This window comes from Squalius cephalus, assembly GCF_949319135.1.
Source record: "Squalius cephalus genome assembly, chromosome: 11".
NCBI classification, from domain to species: domain Eukaryota; kingdom Metazoa; phylum Chordata; class Actinopteri; order Cypriniformes; family Leuciscidae; genus Squalius; species Squalius cephalus.
The window spans coordinates 16,732,040-16,749,695 of record NC_137132.1 but is presented as its reverse complement, the minus strand read 5'-3'; the positions used below and the strand labels follow the sequence as shown (position 1 = coordinate 16,749,695).

At 39.2% G+C, this 17,656-nt stretch overlaps 1 protein-coding gene across 6 annotated transcripts in view; it reads right to left on the bottom strand.

The window, feature by feature from the left end:
- myo18ab (myosin XVIIIA b) overlaps positions 1-17,656 on the bottom strand; it is a 106,542-nt gene that overhangs the window by 64,829 nt on the left and 24,057 nt on the right. Inside the window, exons 1-7 of one of the 6 annotated variants that reach the window (XM_079885567.1) lie at positions 9,122-9,662; positions 6,468-6,710; positions 5,886-5,932; positions 3,256-4,479; positions 2,591-2,683; positions 2,289-2,354; positions 831-938 (exon numbers count right to left, since the gene is read on the bottom strand). The exons of 4 other annotated variants lie outside the window; for them this stretch is intronic. In XM_079885567.1, the coding sequence (XP_079741693.1) occupies positions 831-938; positions 2,289-2,354; positions 2,591-2,683; positions 3,256-4,479; positions 5,886-5,932; positions 6,468-6,504 (1,575 nt within the window). In that variant the 5' untranslated portion in view covers positions 6,505-6,710; positions 9,122-9,662. Of the gene's footprint in view, positions 1-830; positions 939-2,288; positions 2,355-2,590; positions 2,684-3,255; positions 4,480-5,885; positions 5,933-6,461; positions 6,711-9,121; positions 9,663-17,656 lie in introns of those variants that run through there. One more of the 6 variants, XM_079885566.1, reaches the window with a different exon arrangement.

Below are 17,656 nucleotides of genomic sequence, written 5' to 3'. Positions count from 1 at the left end.
ACATTCAGCAGGGAGAATCTCATCAAACCTGCCAAGAATAGGTCATAATTAACCTCTCTCTCTCTCTCTCTATATATATATATATATAATCCATAATTTATATAATAATATATGTAATAATTAATTATATATAATTACATGCAATTATTCATAATTTCATGTGATTCACCCATGTAGTGGATTTCTACATCTGCATTAAATTATTTTATTAAAGTTCCACATGGTGTATGAGAGTATAGATATTAAAAATGAAATAAGAATCTCTGAAAATATACGATTGATACAAACAACAACAGCATGGTTACACAACACACAGAGGTGATGCAAGGTGATGTAAGGATTTATAAAGACACTATGTTAGTGATATGAGGCAATGCATAAATCAGAAAATATTCAGAGCCTGAGGCATGAGACAGCAACAGGCAACGCTCATAAATCAAAGTCTTCAATCAGAAGGCTTATCCACTGCTGTTCACTTATAAGTTGATCATCTGGACAGCAGAAGCAAATTCACTAACATATTGCCCTAATTTATTTTTCATTCAGTTACAGTTAACCCTGAGCCACCATGCGCTGCAAAAACACTGGCTTAAAATGATCATTCATAAGCAATGAACAAGCAGGCAATCCTTATATCAAAGATATGATATTTAAACAATGGGGTTCAGTTAGCCAAACTACCAACATATTTATCATTTATCAAGTCATAAATCTTGATAGAAAATGTAAACATCTATTTTTGGCACAAAAAAAGTTGATAATGCAAACACAAAAGCATAGTCATGAATGAGGGTGGGTGGGTGAGTTAGAAAGAGGAACAGAGGGCTTACACTCCAACAGGCCACACGAGCACACACTCCGGCCAAGCCATGGAGGGGCACAGTGGGGGAAGAGCCCTGTACCTGAGACGACGCAGAGGCACTGGCCACAGGTTCCAGCTACACCAGCCAGCCAAACAATCACAGTCAGCCACAGAGACAGCAGTGGATGAGAGAGAGAGGTAAAGATGAGACATGTACCCACAGATGAAAGGACAGCAGGCACATGGAGGTGAGATGGGCATGCCTGAACCATAAAAACCTGTTTGCTAGATACTAAAGTTGTAATGCACCACATGGCAAATGGAAAAAGTGCATGAAATTGTGATAAATAGGACAGGACCGGTAATAAAAACAGACATGGGGTTTAAGAGACTTATCAAAAACAACAGCCTCTAAGCTCAGTAGACATCAGAGTTTTAGAAGTATTTCAGAGAGGAAAAAACATCTATTTGGTGGGTCTTGTAATATCAGAGCAACCCATAATACATAAATCAATACAAGCTCTACTCCAAAACCTAGTGAGTTGCCTTGTAGTAAACTCTCTACATAGGCAGCTACCCTCTAAGGGAGCATCCTAAAATTATGTCTTGAAAATGATTGAATTGAAACCCTCTATATGAGGCAGCAATGGTCACTCAAACACAACATACAAATAGCACATAGAGAAAACGTAGCTTGGCATCACCATATGTCACTAAGCTAACCATGCTCTATGCACAAAAAAATGCATGGCATAAATACAAAGTTGGGTAAATAGTTTTTAAAGGTTTTTTTTTTTTTTTTTTTTTTTAAATGAACATTAATTTTATTCTGAAAAATACAAAAATTAAGTGTTTCTCTTTAAAATTGTCTGCCATTTTTAATTGGGTTTCTATTTTAAATTTTAACTTCTCTACTTTAAATTTTAATTAAATCTTTTTGTTTAACAGGGATCAGAAACCATTGGGGGATAAAACACTACACAAATCGTCAGATGTTTTTTTGTCTTAGGCTAGCTTGTTTAAAACTTTGCCTACAGCTATTTTTAAAAGGGATTTTTGGAACTGCATTCACAGTGTCTAGCTAGGCAGTTCACTAGAGTTTGGAATGAAGCCATAAATTATTTTTAAAGAGACAGAGTTAAGAATCATTAGATGTGAAGGCACTATGTAGTCACTATGCTCACATTAATGTCCTTAAAATCCATTTTCCTCATTAACAATGTAGTGTATTAAACTATTTCCCCATGAGTACTCAGTCAGCATAAACACTTTCAGGCTTTAAAGTGCTTTATTTATAGGCCTACAGCCAGTGCAGTGAGAGACACATACTGGATAAAGCATTTGAGAGAGAGAGAGAGAGAGAGAGAGAGAGAGAGAGAGAGACAGAGAGAGAGACAGAGAGAGAGAGAGAGAGATGAAAGACAAAGAAGAAGGAATGAAGACAAGATAAGTGAAGAGAGGAAGAGGAGGAATGGATAGGCATTACAGATGCAGCGAAGATCCTCTCCAGCCGTCTCTGTGCTTCATCAGTGGGACTCAGTGGCGGACTCTCCTATAGGTCAGACCACCAAGAAGAGGTGAGTCTAACTCGGACTATGCACATGACTTTGTTATTGAGAAATGTTATGTAAAGTAGCCAACACCAATTTATTCAAAGGATAAATTGTAAAAGCACTACACAGAACATGGTTGAAAGCAAGCAAAGTCACAAGTGTTTATGTTAGCCATGCTGCATTCCCTTCCTGGAGAACTTAACAGGCATGTCTAACCACTGCAGCATGAACACACCTTTTTAGACAAGGTTGGTAGAGTGGGTTTAGAAATGCTTCCAGGAGAAGGTCTCCCTGCTGGAGTTGGTGGAATACGTTCGGCCGTCTTCACCTTTACATATCACATCCAAACCACACACAGTGTCACAAAAGTCAAGTCGTTTAAGGGATTGACGTCAGTAACCATGCAACCAGACACAAATTAGTTCACCAGTTTCTTCTGGTCTTAAATTCCATGTATAGAACCAAACCAACCATCCAACGTCCACAAAACTATACTGTATTGAACACAAGTTCAAGCATCTACTCGCAATAGACGTGAAGGACTATAATGCGTTAAGAGCTCGCTCAAGTCCTGGGGAGCTAAACCATTTAGTGCTTTGTAAGTAATCAGCAATATTTTAAAATGTATACAGTGTTTAATAGGGAGCCAATGCAGTGTTGACAGAACCGGGCTAATATTGTCATACTTCCTGGTTCTAGTAAGAACTCTACAAACCACAAGGAAACATGCAGGTAAAGTGTTTTGAGCAAAAAAGAAACAATGCAACCAGCTAAAATTTGAATATAAGATGAAGGAGAATATAAGGTGGAACACAGTAGTGCTAGTGGGTACACGGCATACACATTAGTGCACTCCTCACACAGCAATCCATGCAGCCAAGTAATCACTGTGATCAATACCTCTGGTTTCTTCATAGACATCTGTTTATGAGTAGGAATGAACCCTGATGGAGGGGCAAATGGATCTGTTTTGAGGGCGGGGGGGTTAAGGGTGTTGGATTTACCAGGAGCGGTTGGAGCAAAGTTAGCAGCTGGGACAGCAGGTGTAGAACTGGGGATATGGGGCAATGTTTTGGGATCTGGAATAGGAGCTGAAGGTGGAGAAACGGTAGGAGCTATAGGAACAAATCCAGAAGGGGTCATAGGAGAAGGTTTTGGAGCAGGAATAAAGCCTGCTGGAGGGGAAAGAGAAGGTGGTTTTGAGATTGGGACAAATCCTAGGGGTTTTGGTGTAGAAACAAATCCTGATGGGGGAGAGAGTGGATTGGGTTTGGAGGCTGGGATGAACCCTACTGGTGGTGAAACAGGAGACTTATGTGTTGTTGAGGTAGTAGCAGTAGCTGAAGTCTGTTGCTCTAGTTTTAGAGCCTGAGAGGCCTCTAGTTTCGGCAAAGTTTTATTCTGTGCTGGTTCAGAAATGTCCTTCTCTTCAGACTTCTCTACAGGTTTTACATCCTCTTTTTCAGCAGGCTCATTATTGCGGATCCGATGACGAGGTTCCCTGGTCCTGCCTCGTGTCATCAAGTTAGTCAGTCCAGCAGAGATATCATCTCTTTCTTCCTTCTTTATAGTATCATGTTTGAAGGAGAACACAGGCACTTTCACGACTTTTGGTACAGATGCTGGTTCAGGTTTTGGTGGTTCTAAAACTGGTTTAGGTGGTTCCGGGGACATGGTTGCAGGGATTGTTGCTCTGTCTTCTTCAGTAGGAAGTACCCTCCTAACCACCCTGCGCACCACCTTCACCACCTTCTTACGGGTCCCACCCTGCAAGTCCTCTGTGAGCTCTGGCTGGCTGGCACTTGCAGTAGTCTTGACACTACCATTGAGAGCACCATTCACTTTGCTTTCTCCATTCAAAAAAGGTTCAGGACTCAAGGGAGCTTGAGAAGGCTCAGGGCTTTTGAAGCGCTCCGGCATCTTGGGCACTTCAGACAACTTGCTGGTCGCCATCTTATCTCTGTTGGGTGAGGGGCTCTTGACCCGCCTGAATTGAGACTGGGACTGGACCTCTGTAGTTGTGTCCCAAACAGGCTGAGGACTCTTGGCACGTAGTAGGCCTCTGCCAGGTTCCAGGCTGGGCACTGACTGGGAGCGGCTATTCAGGCTGCCATCGCTATCAGACTACTCATCCGACAGGTACATGTACAAAAGTCAGTGAGGAAGGATAGAAAGATATTCAATCACTGAGAAGACAAACCAATAGCTAAATCAATATATAACACTTTAAATTACATTCAATCTCAAAATACTCAACCAGCAGATCATGTAATGCTGTCTTGTTCCCATCTACGTATTCCTGATTAATTTGCTGTTCTATGATTAGGGCCACTTGGCACCACTGATGGTAGAGTAAAAAGATCTCAGAAACTCCCTTGGGAAATGAAACTTCTTCAGATGACTGTCTTCCAATAGTAAATTTAATGCTGTAAATATTGTCTCTTGTCACCAAAAAAAAAAAAAAAACTTGTCTACCAAACACAAACTAGGAGAAAGGGAAGTAGAATGCAGGTTTCTATTGTCATATTATACAATCGCTTTGTATGCAGGCGAGAACCGAGATTGCAAAGGTGAACTATCACATAAACATACTTCACTTTTTGCTCTTAAAAATTCTGCACACAGCACTTCTCCAAGCATGCATTGGTACAATCAGACTGAAAGTACACTCAGACTGAAAGTACACCCCATCTTGCTCCCTACCATGCTGTCTCTAATACACACATATCCAGTAGATTCTGTCAGAGTATTATGAGATATTCTGCATAGACAATGTTCATCTGTCCATCTTTTGCACATAGCTCACTGCTGCCTAAGCTATTTTACTCTACAATATAAACACCATGTATTTTACCAGAAACTTACTGCTTTCAAATGTAAATTTCTCTTATTAAAAAAAGGAAAAAAATGAAAGGTTCATGCTGTTGTCAAAAAAATCCACTCTAACACTTCAAATCATACTGAGGCAGAATTTTGATTAAGGTGCTTTACTGATATTTAGGAAGTTTGTTTAACCAGGCTCTTTATTTAACCACCGACCTCTCACTCAAAGCATAGCGTGTGCTGTGCACTTCTGCACGTCAATCAACAGCTTAACAAAGAATCAAACAAACTCCTCTATCTTCATGCCGACATAACACCATTTAGAGGTAAATTACTATGCAGCAGGTGTGACCGTGAGGAATCAATGGTCCATATAAATAAAAGATGTTAAAAGATAAGTTGACTATTCTTAAATACACTTTCTCTAAAATGGCATATTGTTGAAGCAGCCACTCAATCAGGCTTCCTGTGACAACAATTCTGCATCCTGTGTCAAGACAGAGGGACTTGGAACTGACAGCATATTATTCTGAAAATAATAACTGAAAACATGCAATTAGACACATGTCACTCAAGGACAAATAGACAGAGTGCTTTTCAATTTCCATTTCTTCTCTTTTTATAAGTGCATATCTTCTCTGTGAGAGCCTTAAAAAGAGCTGTGAGACTTAATTTGTTAGTACTATGCACAATATCTTGGCACTTACATTGTCTTTTGAACTCTTGGGGATTGGCTTGTTCTCTTCTTTGATCTATAAAGGTCCATGTAAAAAGGTCATTAGCATTTGATTTAGGACAGTAAGTTCATGCTGAGGCAGATGTGTCCCACACATTTCATGCAGGACATTTTTAAAGACCAAGATATCCAGAAAATGTAACAATTTTGAAGCCTAATAAGGCACCAATTTACAGTGCTTGCCATTTTAAGCAGTAGCATTAATGTACTGCTATGTTCCAGCCAGCGACAGCTTTTCAAAATGTAATCAAAAGAGCTATGGCGGAGAGCTGGTGAACAACAGTCTACCATGACACTGAAGCACATCGGTCATTTTCACACAGTGATTCGTGTTTTCCATCTGCCCAGAACACACAAATACACACGCATACCCTGAACAGAGGCTGTTAGCAACTGTGCGGTCATGAACCGTGCACATGGCACCCTAGTACATTGCGACAGATAGATATAAAAGTGAGATCATTGGTGCATTTCATGCACACCACCCAGCTGATGTCACACAGTGTCACACAGTGCAGAAAGATGAGAATGGAAAATGGAACATCACTTTCCTTTTGCTCCCAGAAGGAAAAGCGTGATGAGAATGCCATGCTGGCAACGCTGCTGTCATGGGCTGGGCCGGGTAAGGGTTTGATGGAGGAGGGAGGGCGGGATGGAAAGATGAGTGACAGATGGAGGGACCAGCAGACAAGAAGCTGGCACAATGGATGCTGGTCTTCACAGTTATGTTATGTGAGGTCACAAACTTCAGGTAAACAAGACCCACAATGCTGGAAAGAAGAGGAGGTTCTTGGCTCTGTTGGGTAGAAAGAGATGATTAAACACACTGGACTTGCCTCAAGTTGCACATTAAGGATATTTATTTAAATATGAGATTAAAAAGGATCCTAAAACGAAGAGAATTCTTAACTTGTTGACATATTAGAACAAGAGACACATGACAGACCTATGGGGGGAGGTCAAAAGAGGGCTCATTGTATAGCTGCAGTCTGACTTCTATCCAAATGAAGCCTTTTGAACTGAAATATGCCTTTTTACTATGGAACAATTAAAAATAAAATGCAATAAAAACACAAAACTACATCAGTGATATGATCTGCAAGTCAACTATGCCTCAATCCATCTAAAGAAACCATACACCCTCTGCAAATTCATATTTGCATATATTCTAATGGGGCATCATTTGCACAAAAGCACAAAAAAGAATATAGCGCACACATCATTTGGACTATTTTATAGTACTTAGTTGTTCTTTTGGAAGTTAGACACTTTCATTTTTTAAAACTATCATTTGTATTGTTTGAGTTCCACACAACAAAGTTATTCAGGTTTGGAAATAAATGAGGATGAGTAAATGACAGAATCTTCATTTTGGTTGAAATTGCCACATTGCCAGAGAGATTTTGTTTGTAAACACAAAGCAGTTTCACTTCATTGTCACCACACTGTATGGCATCAGCTGTATGGATTAATCTGGGATCTCCCTGGGCTTGTCGAATGTAGCTGCCGTCCTCTAACTCTATATCCAGATCACCACTCTGAACTCCCCTAAAGCCCCTCATGCCACCACTGACCCTTCTCCAGGCCTTCCAGCCATCAGACACACTGCATCTATAAAAAGTTACCCGTGGAATGCTTATCTGTTAACAGAGCACTGTGATACTGACAGCACAGACTTTTTTTAAGAGCAGACATGGGCAAGAAACTGCCCACATGGCCATATCATAATACACACAACAGGCTAGCAGCACAAACAGTAAAAAATAGATAACTTTGGGTTACCAAATTGATTTAAAATAAACAACGACAACATTTTTTACATACAATAATACCAAAACTATGTTTCATCCTGTTGTAAAAGCAGAAACCAAAGGATTAAGATTCCCTTAAATATTCTATTCTCATATGCAAAAAAAAAAAAAACGATCAAAAATATATAAATAATATTAATAATAATAATAATAAATGATAAAGGTTAAAATAATATATTATTATTATTATTATTAATAATAATAATAATAATAATAAATAATTGTATTATTATTATTATAAAAAACAACAGCTATTATTATTATTATTATTATTAGGCCTATTATTATATAGCAAGATTACAACCACAGAAACACTGATTATGGCTAAATCTGTTAGCTAGAGAATCACTGAAAACCAAAAACAAAGCAAACAGCCCTATTTTTTCCCAACAGGAAAAAAACACCAACTGGATACATTTCTAGTAGTAACAACTATTAAATTTGAATTAACGGTGTTAATATGATAAAATACCTCATTTGTCCATGTATAGCAAGACTATCCATAGCATATATAAATGAAAGTGGTCTTATCACTCAACACAGGACTGGTAGACTTGAACAGCTTTTATTCTAGATGTTTCTCGAGGACACAAAAGGATGGAATTAATGCCACAGCCAATTTAGGCTTTTATGGAGATTAAACGCAATTCAGCCAACAAAATTAAATTTACTTCCTGAAACTAATTATAATTCAACTGAGAAATGAAGAAAACTACACCGAAACACAATAAATACAAATCAGCAACAGCAATTAAGCCTAACAAAAGAGACATAATTGAACAGCTGAAGGTTTATGGCCACATCAATAAAACCTTCTGCAGACTGTGAAGCATATGATCCAATGACTGTATACACAAAATAACACACTGACTTCATCTATCAAACACTCAACAGTCATAGAACAGTTCAAAAGCGTAAGAAAAAAGCCACACAAGTTCAAAAATAAGACCCATTTGAAACATTCATCTCAAAGAGTATGACCAAAACCTAATGGCACTACCTTTTTCCACAAGAGCAAACCAACTCAAACAAAAGCCTCTATTGAGCTTGATGGACTTCAGCACTTAACCTCAAAATGCCAATCCAACACTCCATTCTAGTCTCAAAATACCAAATTACACCGCACAATCCAAACAAACCAGCCATGTTAACACACTACAGTACAAGAAAACCCTTACTTGAATTCACGTGAAATCGCAAAACTAATTGAATTTTGCATTAGCACTAGCTAGCCCGGTCATTGCTCCCGGCGTGCCATCACACTCAAGCCTAAAAATAAGCGATAGAGCAGGCCCGAGTCCAGACTGCAGCAGAACTCTGAGCCAACAGACTCCTCCACAGGTCTAGATCTACAGATTCCCCCATCCAGGGCCATGAGCAATGCCTGCTGCCTTACCTGAGATCCTCTGCAGCAGCTCCAAACAGTTACCGTTGCTCCCTTACCAAGGTCAGAGTGGAGCGGCAGACGAAAGCGGCGAGATGCATTAATGTGTGTGTTCGAGACAGAGAGAGAGTCCTGAGAACCAGTAGTCTCATGTCACACTAACCGGCAGCCTTTTGAGAGGTGCAAAGCGATAGGCTATTCCTGACGCTGCTCTGTCAGAGAAGGAGGAGGAGAGAGACAGCTGTCGGGGTAGAGGGTCGGGAAGAGGCTAAAAATAAAAAAAAGCCCAAGTACCACCGCTGCAACACTCCTGCTTTCTCCCCACCCCCAAAAATGTAGGCTGGGAGATGGACAGCTCTGCTGTTGCTTCTCCTGCTCAGCTGCTCCAGAGCAAACGTTGGTCCAGTGCAGGCGTGCACATGTGAGGGTGTCTGCTGGTTTCAAAGAACGCAGGTTGGTGCAAACTTTGTTGTTGGAAGTTGTGGAACGAGCATCAAGGCCTTGAGCGCTGGCTTAGCGTTTCTCTTCTCTGAGAGATACAAAGGTGTAGGGCGGAGAGGGGAAACAGAGGAGAAAAACAGAAGCGCTGAGAGAGAAGGTTGAGGAAATGACGCAAGGCCTTGGCACTTCCTACACAGTCATTTCAAAAGCGCAGAGCACACTGGAAATAAAAGCTGCCGTGGCTTAACACCTAATGAACACACATGTATATCAGTGTAAGAGCTGAGCACCAAAGACTGACTCCACCAAAGACACCATGTGCCTTTCTCTCTACTGTGGAAACACAAAAAATATGAAGTTTTAAAGAATATCTCACACTCTTTTATGTGAATGGAGACTGGGGCTGTCAAAAAATGACCAAATAGTAGTCCATGAGGCTTACAAGTTTGGGGTTGAGACTTTTAAAATGATAAAAAGTGACAGTTAAGACTTTATTAACATTTTTACAAAAAAAATTATATTTCAAATAAATGCTGTTCTTTCAAAGAAAGACTGATATCAAAGAATCTTGATTGTATATGCCTGATGAAGGTCATGAGACCGAAACATTGCTAATAAATATTTGTTGATACTTTAAGTATTGATAGGGTGCAGGATTTCCTTTTGTTTTTTTAGATTTTTGACTTTTTTGGTCTTCTCTCCTACGCACCTATCTATTACCTGCAGGTGTGTGATGGTAATTGTTAATTTAAAGAATCCTGATATGTATCAGGTTTTCACAAAAATATTAAGATGCACAACTGCTTTTAACATTCATAATAATTAGAAGTTCTTTCTTGAGCAGCAATTCAGCATATTGAGTTCTAAAAGATCATGTGACACTGAAGACTGGAGTAATGATGATGAAAATTCAGCTTTACCATCACAGGAATAAATTATTTAAAAATATATTCATATAGAAAAAAGATATTTCGAATTGCAACAATATTTCACGATATTACCGTTTTTAACTGTATTTTTGATCAAATAAATGCATATGTATGTATAAAGAGTAAAAGAGAATAGTTTAGTATATTTTTATAGTGTTTTTTTTTTTAAACATATGATAGCTCCCTCCAAATGTTTGTAAAATTTTGTTTCTGTTGTTTTTGTTAATGGTAGAAAGATATTGAATAAAAGTGTTTTGATATTATTTGTATGCAAATTTGTCAAAGTAAAATAAAGAAATATAATGAATCTCTGTTCAAAGCATTTCTTCCTAAAGCAACAGGAAACTGCAGTGCACAGCTGAGCTCAAACTGTTCTGCACTGTTCATGGACTCAGCCAAGAATCGTGGCCAAAATCAATCATATCCTCTATGCAGAGAGGTGGGGGAGTGCCTTTTCATAGCTGTAACATCACAACCTGCCACTAGGAGGCAAAACTTCGATTCTCGCTATATTGGCATTCACGCTTACAAGCACAAGAGGGCGCAGTAGCCCTTCTTAAAAGTAGCCTGAAGCCAGCAGTGGTCAACACACCCTGTCAAGGGAGGCTGATTGTTTCCACCTCTTTTCATAGTGTACTTTTCACTCCCGCTATCATTTTCCAGGTAGTGCACACAATAGCTTGGAGATTGGGTTTCGTGTATCGCATACAGAAATCTCCCTGCAGGAGACAGAGGAGGTGATGGGACAGGCTCTGCAGATGGTGCTGGTACAGGCCTGTGGCGGCTCGGGCTCGGGGTGTGGTGCAGGGAGTCTATGCTACGGCACGTCCTGAAGAGGACACAGCACGCCCACAATGTGTCTGTGTGGTGGATTAAAAGACCACTATGGCGGCATGCACGGCTGTGTGGGAGAACACGATGAGGGGGGAGGGAGAAACAGACTGAAGCAGAGCTGACACTGTAGGCCGATCTGGGGAAGAGACAGAGAGGAAGAGGAGAGGAATGTGAGCTATGAGGCTGTCAGCCCGGGATAATGAGAAGAGTATGCAACACAGAACAGCCAGGAACAAACGAGAACACTCTCACCTCTGCCCAAAACTGTCATGCACTCTGTCAGCACCGGCAGGACAATGACAATGTCAGCATGCACTCTGATCCCTGAAGAGCTCTCTAACCCTTGATTCTATCCCAACCAGAGATTCAGCAGAACATTGAACTTGAAGATTTTATTAATATGATATAAAGTGCTGAAATGCATTTCCGTTTATCATTATTGTCTATATTGCCTATTTATTGATGTATCACTATAAAGTATGAAAGAGTATATAAAAATAATATATATACACACACATATTACTATTCACAAGTCTGAAAGAATGAAATTAATACTTTTATTCAGAAAAGACATTAAATTAATCAAGTGTCAGTAAAGACATTTATAATCTTAGAAAAAAAAATTATATATATATATATATATATATATATATATATATATATATTAAATAAATGCAGTTTTTTTTATTCATCAAAGAATCTTGAAAAAAAATTAGCATGGTTTTCACAAAAATATTAAGCAGTACCACTGTTTTAATTAGAATAAGACGAATTAATAATAAGAACAGCTGTTAGCAGATCAGCATTTTGAATTATTTCTGAAGGATCACGTGACACTGAAGACTCGAGTAATAAATTACTTTTCAAAATATATCAAAATAGAAAAGTTATTTTAAATTGTAATATTTTACAATATTACTGTTTTACTGTATTTTTGTTCAAACAAATACAGCCTTGGTGAGCAGACTTCTGAAACACCTGAAACTTATATATAGTAGTTATTAAATCTTAATTATTTACATTGGAACGCAGGAAGAGTTATAAATTATTAATATCAGACTCATGCCCAATAACAACTAAAATGAACTCCTGCACTTGATTGGAATGTGATGCCTGCAATGCAAAAAATTAGTTTTTGATGAAAAAATATCTTGAAAGATATTGCAAAGGTTCACGTGTAAAAGATAGACATGTCATTTTTAAGTACACTCTTGGGATCAAGGTCTTGGAAAACCATAGAGAATCCAGGCACAAAAATCTAAGCTAAGATGGACCAGCAGGTCTCAGTCCAGCCATCAACCTGAGCAAGCTTACAGGTCATGCTTTATGGTACATTATTTGCTACAGAGCAAACCGATATATTTTCAGGGACAATGTTTCCCCAATGAAGGCCCTGACTGATTTCATCAAAATGCACATGGTCAAGATTTAATTTAAGGGATATACATTGAAAAAGCTTTAGGTTTAATACAGAGGCTGATGTCTAGAAAACATGAGGATCAATTTTACTATATAATCTTGCATAATGCCCAGAGAAATTACAGTGGCACTAGTAAAAACCACATAAGTGGGTTATGCTCACGCTCACACACACACTCCACACTCCAACTCGCTCAGACAAATCCTCTATATCATAAATGCAAATCATCTTCCTGTCTCCAGAAACAGAGATAAACGCATTAATCACAGCCCAGACGGTACATAATCCCCTCAATGCAAGAAAACACACGTCCACAGGAAAAAAAATAGACATGATGGCCAGCCCTGAGGGTGACTGTACAGAGCTCAGCAGACCTTGTCAAAGATGCTGACATCAACCTGAGTCATGCAAGAGAAGCTTATAGCCAGAAATAACTCTGTAAACCAAGATCAGTAAAACCGCTGTGCGGGCACACAGCAGTGATAGCTTGAGGGGGTCGAAGTTAGAATAGGAGGGAAAGTATAGCTAAGAAAAAAAAAAGATGAGTAATTTATGAGGAGGTGGTACCTGCTGCAGCATCAGTCCATGAAGAGAGAAGAAAGAGTGCATGTAGAAAAGACAAGAGCATCTGAGAGTCCAGTCTAGAGATTGAAAACACACATACTGCCTACCCTTACAGAACAAATGCCAACATTGGCCTCATTTTCCCCAATCATTACTGCAGGACATCCTCATTACCAAAAGATTCCTGGAGGAAGTGAACTCAAGACTGGGCAGCAAGGTTACACATCCATCTTTCTCTTCAGCCGTCCCAGCAACTGCAAACTTAAATGTGACGACCTCAGATGGGAGAGACTCAACAACAGACATGCACTGATACCTTACACTTGATGAACATCTAATCCTTCTGATCTTATCCTTAGGTGTTGTTTGAAAGAACTGACCAGTGTAAATTCTCCATTTGTCATCTAAACAGACATTTCAACCAAACAGAGACTGAGTCATTCCTTTTCCCTATATTGCCAGAAATAGAGAAGAATGAACAGTTGTGCATGCATGACATGGATGCTGTAAAAATAATTAGGCATTTTGATTGAGGCATTTTTATAGCACTTTACTATGTAATACTGTAAGCGCTTTACTCTCCTCAACCCCCACCGGTGTGCAGTTTCCACTTGGATGATGTGACGGCAGCCGCACAGAACAATGGTGCCAGTGCGCTCACCACACACCAGGTGGAGAGGAGAGAGAGTGATAGATTCATTTTAGGAGGCCATGATTGATAAAGGCCAATGGAGGGAATTTGGCCAGGACACCAGGGTTACACCCTTACTCTTTTACAAGCAGTGTAGTGGGATTTTTTTAATGGCCACAGAGAGTCAGGACGTCGGTTTAACGTCTCATCCGAAGGACGGTGCTCTTTGACAGTATAGTGTCCTCATCACTATACTGGGGTGTTGGGACCCATACAGACCACAGGTTGCGCACCCCCTACTGGCCTCGCTAACACCTCTTCCAGCAGCAACCTGGTTTTCCCAGGAGGTCTCCCATCCAGGTACTAGCCAGGCTCAGCCCTGCTTAGCTTCAGTAGGCAGCCAGTCTTGGGCTACTGGGTGATATGGCTGCTGGCAAAAAAAAATAGAGCAAAAAAAAGTACTATCAACAATCAAAGCCACATGACTGAAGCCATTTACTTTCCCGGAATACATTTTAACCAAAGCCCACTGCAAAGCATTACTACAGGCATTCAGATGAGAGCACAATATAATTAGTGGCCTGATCAGTCACAAGGCTACACAACCTTTAAAAAAATAAAATAAAAACACACAAACATTAACATATATCAATTTCTGCTCTATTTCTTTTCTAACTTTGTTCTGTAAAATAAAATAATAAAAAAGCAAGACGCAAACAAAATGCAAAATAAATTAAATACAAATAAAACCCACAAAACAAGACAAAAACAAAATCAAATAAAAAAACAACCAAAACAAAATCCAGTATAAAACCAAACCAAAAACAAAACACAAAATTGTTCAACCAAGCACCAGCTTACTCACCCCTTACCAGCTTTTAAAGCAGCACAGCACTCATAACTTACACACATTAATAGTACTCAAGACTATAACCAAGGATACTACATTACACATAGCCAGACCTTCAGACTGACAGCAGAAGGTCTGGACTCCATCGCAGCATTCATTGGCCAAAGTCCGCCCAAGAGGACGTCTAACCGACCCGTAAAGCAACCAATCATAGTTTGTTTTGTTCACACGAGGGGCTTCACAGCTTTGTTTCCAGGTGGACCATTAAAGAACGCGACAAACGTCTCCCGGAAAACCTGTAGAATTCAACCAATTCAACCAATCAAATGGTGACTTCGAAACATCTAAAGTGTTTCCCATTTTCTGTGCCATGTGCATCAGACTTTCAGCCAACGGTCTGTGGGTGTAACGTCTGAGGCTGGGAGACTACATTACGCTTAACCCAAGCATACAGTAAATGGAGTGGAAGTCAAGTATGAGTGTCAGTGATGAGGAGAACATAAGCTGTATTGTTCAGCTTCTCTTCCCTCCTCCTTCTCAGATCCTTCCTGCCACTCCCTTCTTAAAATGGAAAATGGGCAGATTTCTGTATCCATGAGAACTTTATAAGGAAACTGTTGTATGAGTGTTAATGTGCTAGCAGAACCAGGTTAAACACACTTCACTGAGCCAGTCATGTCTTGGCTCAACTCAAGGGCACTGGCTGGCACATCTGGGTCACTGTTACAGACAGACCCTCCTCCTCCATCACAGGATGTGACTCAAGATCTTGGATGCCTTAAGATATACACACACACACACAAGTAGATGTAACACCATCCATTTATGAAAACCTGTCACCAGCTGCTAAATAAAGCAGTTAATCATTCCCATTTCCTTTCTGATGTTGCGATCAGTTTGGCACAAAGCAATATGAAAAAACAAAAGATTATTTATAGAACGAACTTTAGATGTTACAATATGCTCTCAAAAATTATAAACAAAAATTATGTTTCTTTTTTTTTACTGTATATTTATCAAATAAATGCAACCTTGGTTAGCATAAGAGACTACTAGCATATACATGCAACCATTGGGAGATATCATTAGGAAGCATGGCATTAGTTTTCACTGTTATGCTGATGATACTCGGCTCTATATTTCTTCACGCCCTGACGAAACTTACCAATTCACAAAATTAACGGAATGCATAGCTGATATAAAAAACTGGATGACTAGTAATTTCATACTACCTAACTCCGAAAAAACAGAGATTCTAATTATTGGACAAAAAAACTTCCTCACGTAATAACCTAGAACACTGATTCTCAAAGTGTGCTCCCTCTAGTGGTACGCAGAGGAATCACTGAATTTCACACGTGTGATCACACCGGTGTGATTAAAATGGTCAGCGCATCACCTGATCATCTGATAAATTCAAATGTGCTTTCGCGTGTTGGCTGGTGCTGAGCCAGAGACGCACACGCTCAGCGCTTGTCATATATTTATATTAACTATTCAGTGTTTTCAACCACATAATGTTTATTTTAGGTTTCAGACATTTAAATTCACATAAGTAATAAAAAAACAATACATTTAGAGTTACACACTGATGTCTATGGAAGCGGCAATAATGATCCTTTCCATTATAATTAAACGACATGTTTTATTCATATCAGATGCACATTGTGTAAGTAACTTTACTTTTTTTTTTTTTTTTACTTAACATTTAAGTACAGTACCGTATTTATTTAACTTTTAAGTACAATACATTTTCAATTAATCTTTATACAAGTAATTTTTTAATTCACTTTTAGGTGCAATACATTTTCATTTAATCATTATTTAAGTTTTTTTTATTTACCTGTATATAAGCAGCACAGTGCAGTGTTAATGTTCAAACTGGGTTTTTACACTGTATAAAAAAGGGCTGACAATAAATATTCTTATTAGAAATAAAACTGCCTCATTTTTGAGCTGTGCATAACTATAGCTGAATAGTTAGGCCTACTACACTATGGTATTTTAATATTGGTCATTATGGTGGCAATTGGTGAAAAAAGTTTGAGAACCACTGACCTAGAATACTGTCTAACACTTGATGGCTGCCCTGTCAAGTCTTCGTCGTCGGTTAGGAACCTGGGTGTCCTCCTTGATACCAAACTTTCATTTGAAAGTCACGTTTCTAGTATCTGTAAAACCACATTCTTCCATCTTAAAAATTACGTCATATGCTCTCAATGACAAATGCGGAACAATTAGTTAATGCGTTCATGTCATATTGTAATGCTCTTATGGGTGGTTGCCCTGCACGCTTAATAAATAAACTACAGCTGGTCCAAAACGCAGCAGCTAGAGTTCTCACTAGAACCAGGAAGTATGACCATATTAGCCCAGTTCTGTCAACACTGCACTGGCTCCCTATTAAACATTGTATACATTTAAAAATATTGCTGATTACTTTACAAAGTACTAAATGGTTTAGCTCCCCAGTACTTGAGCGAGCTCTTAACGCATTATAGTCCTTTACGTCTATTGCGATGGCGTCTACGCTAATATTAGTCTCTCTGTTTATCCCGAGGTTTACCGCAGTCCGCCAGATCCAGGCCGTATCCAGATCTGATGAAGAACCTGCGCCTGGACACGACGACAACGCAGTCCTGAATTGTCAACTAGTCTCTCCCCTGTGAAGGCCCCCGTTCTCCTTCCCTTTACCTCTGTACAGATAAAACGTTGTCAAAATAGTTCCGGTTCACATGGCTACGCAGAAGTGATAAATAATTCTGTATTATACATTTTTAAGACCAGACAAGTAATTTGTTGAGGTCAAGTTGTAAAGAAAGACTACATGCCTGCGTACATATATATTCAAACGTGCATACCTATAGACTGAACACGT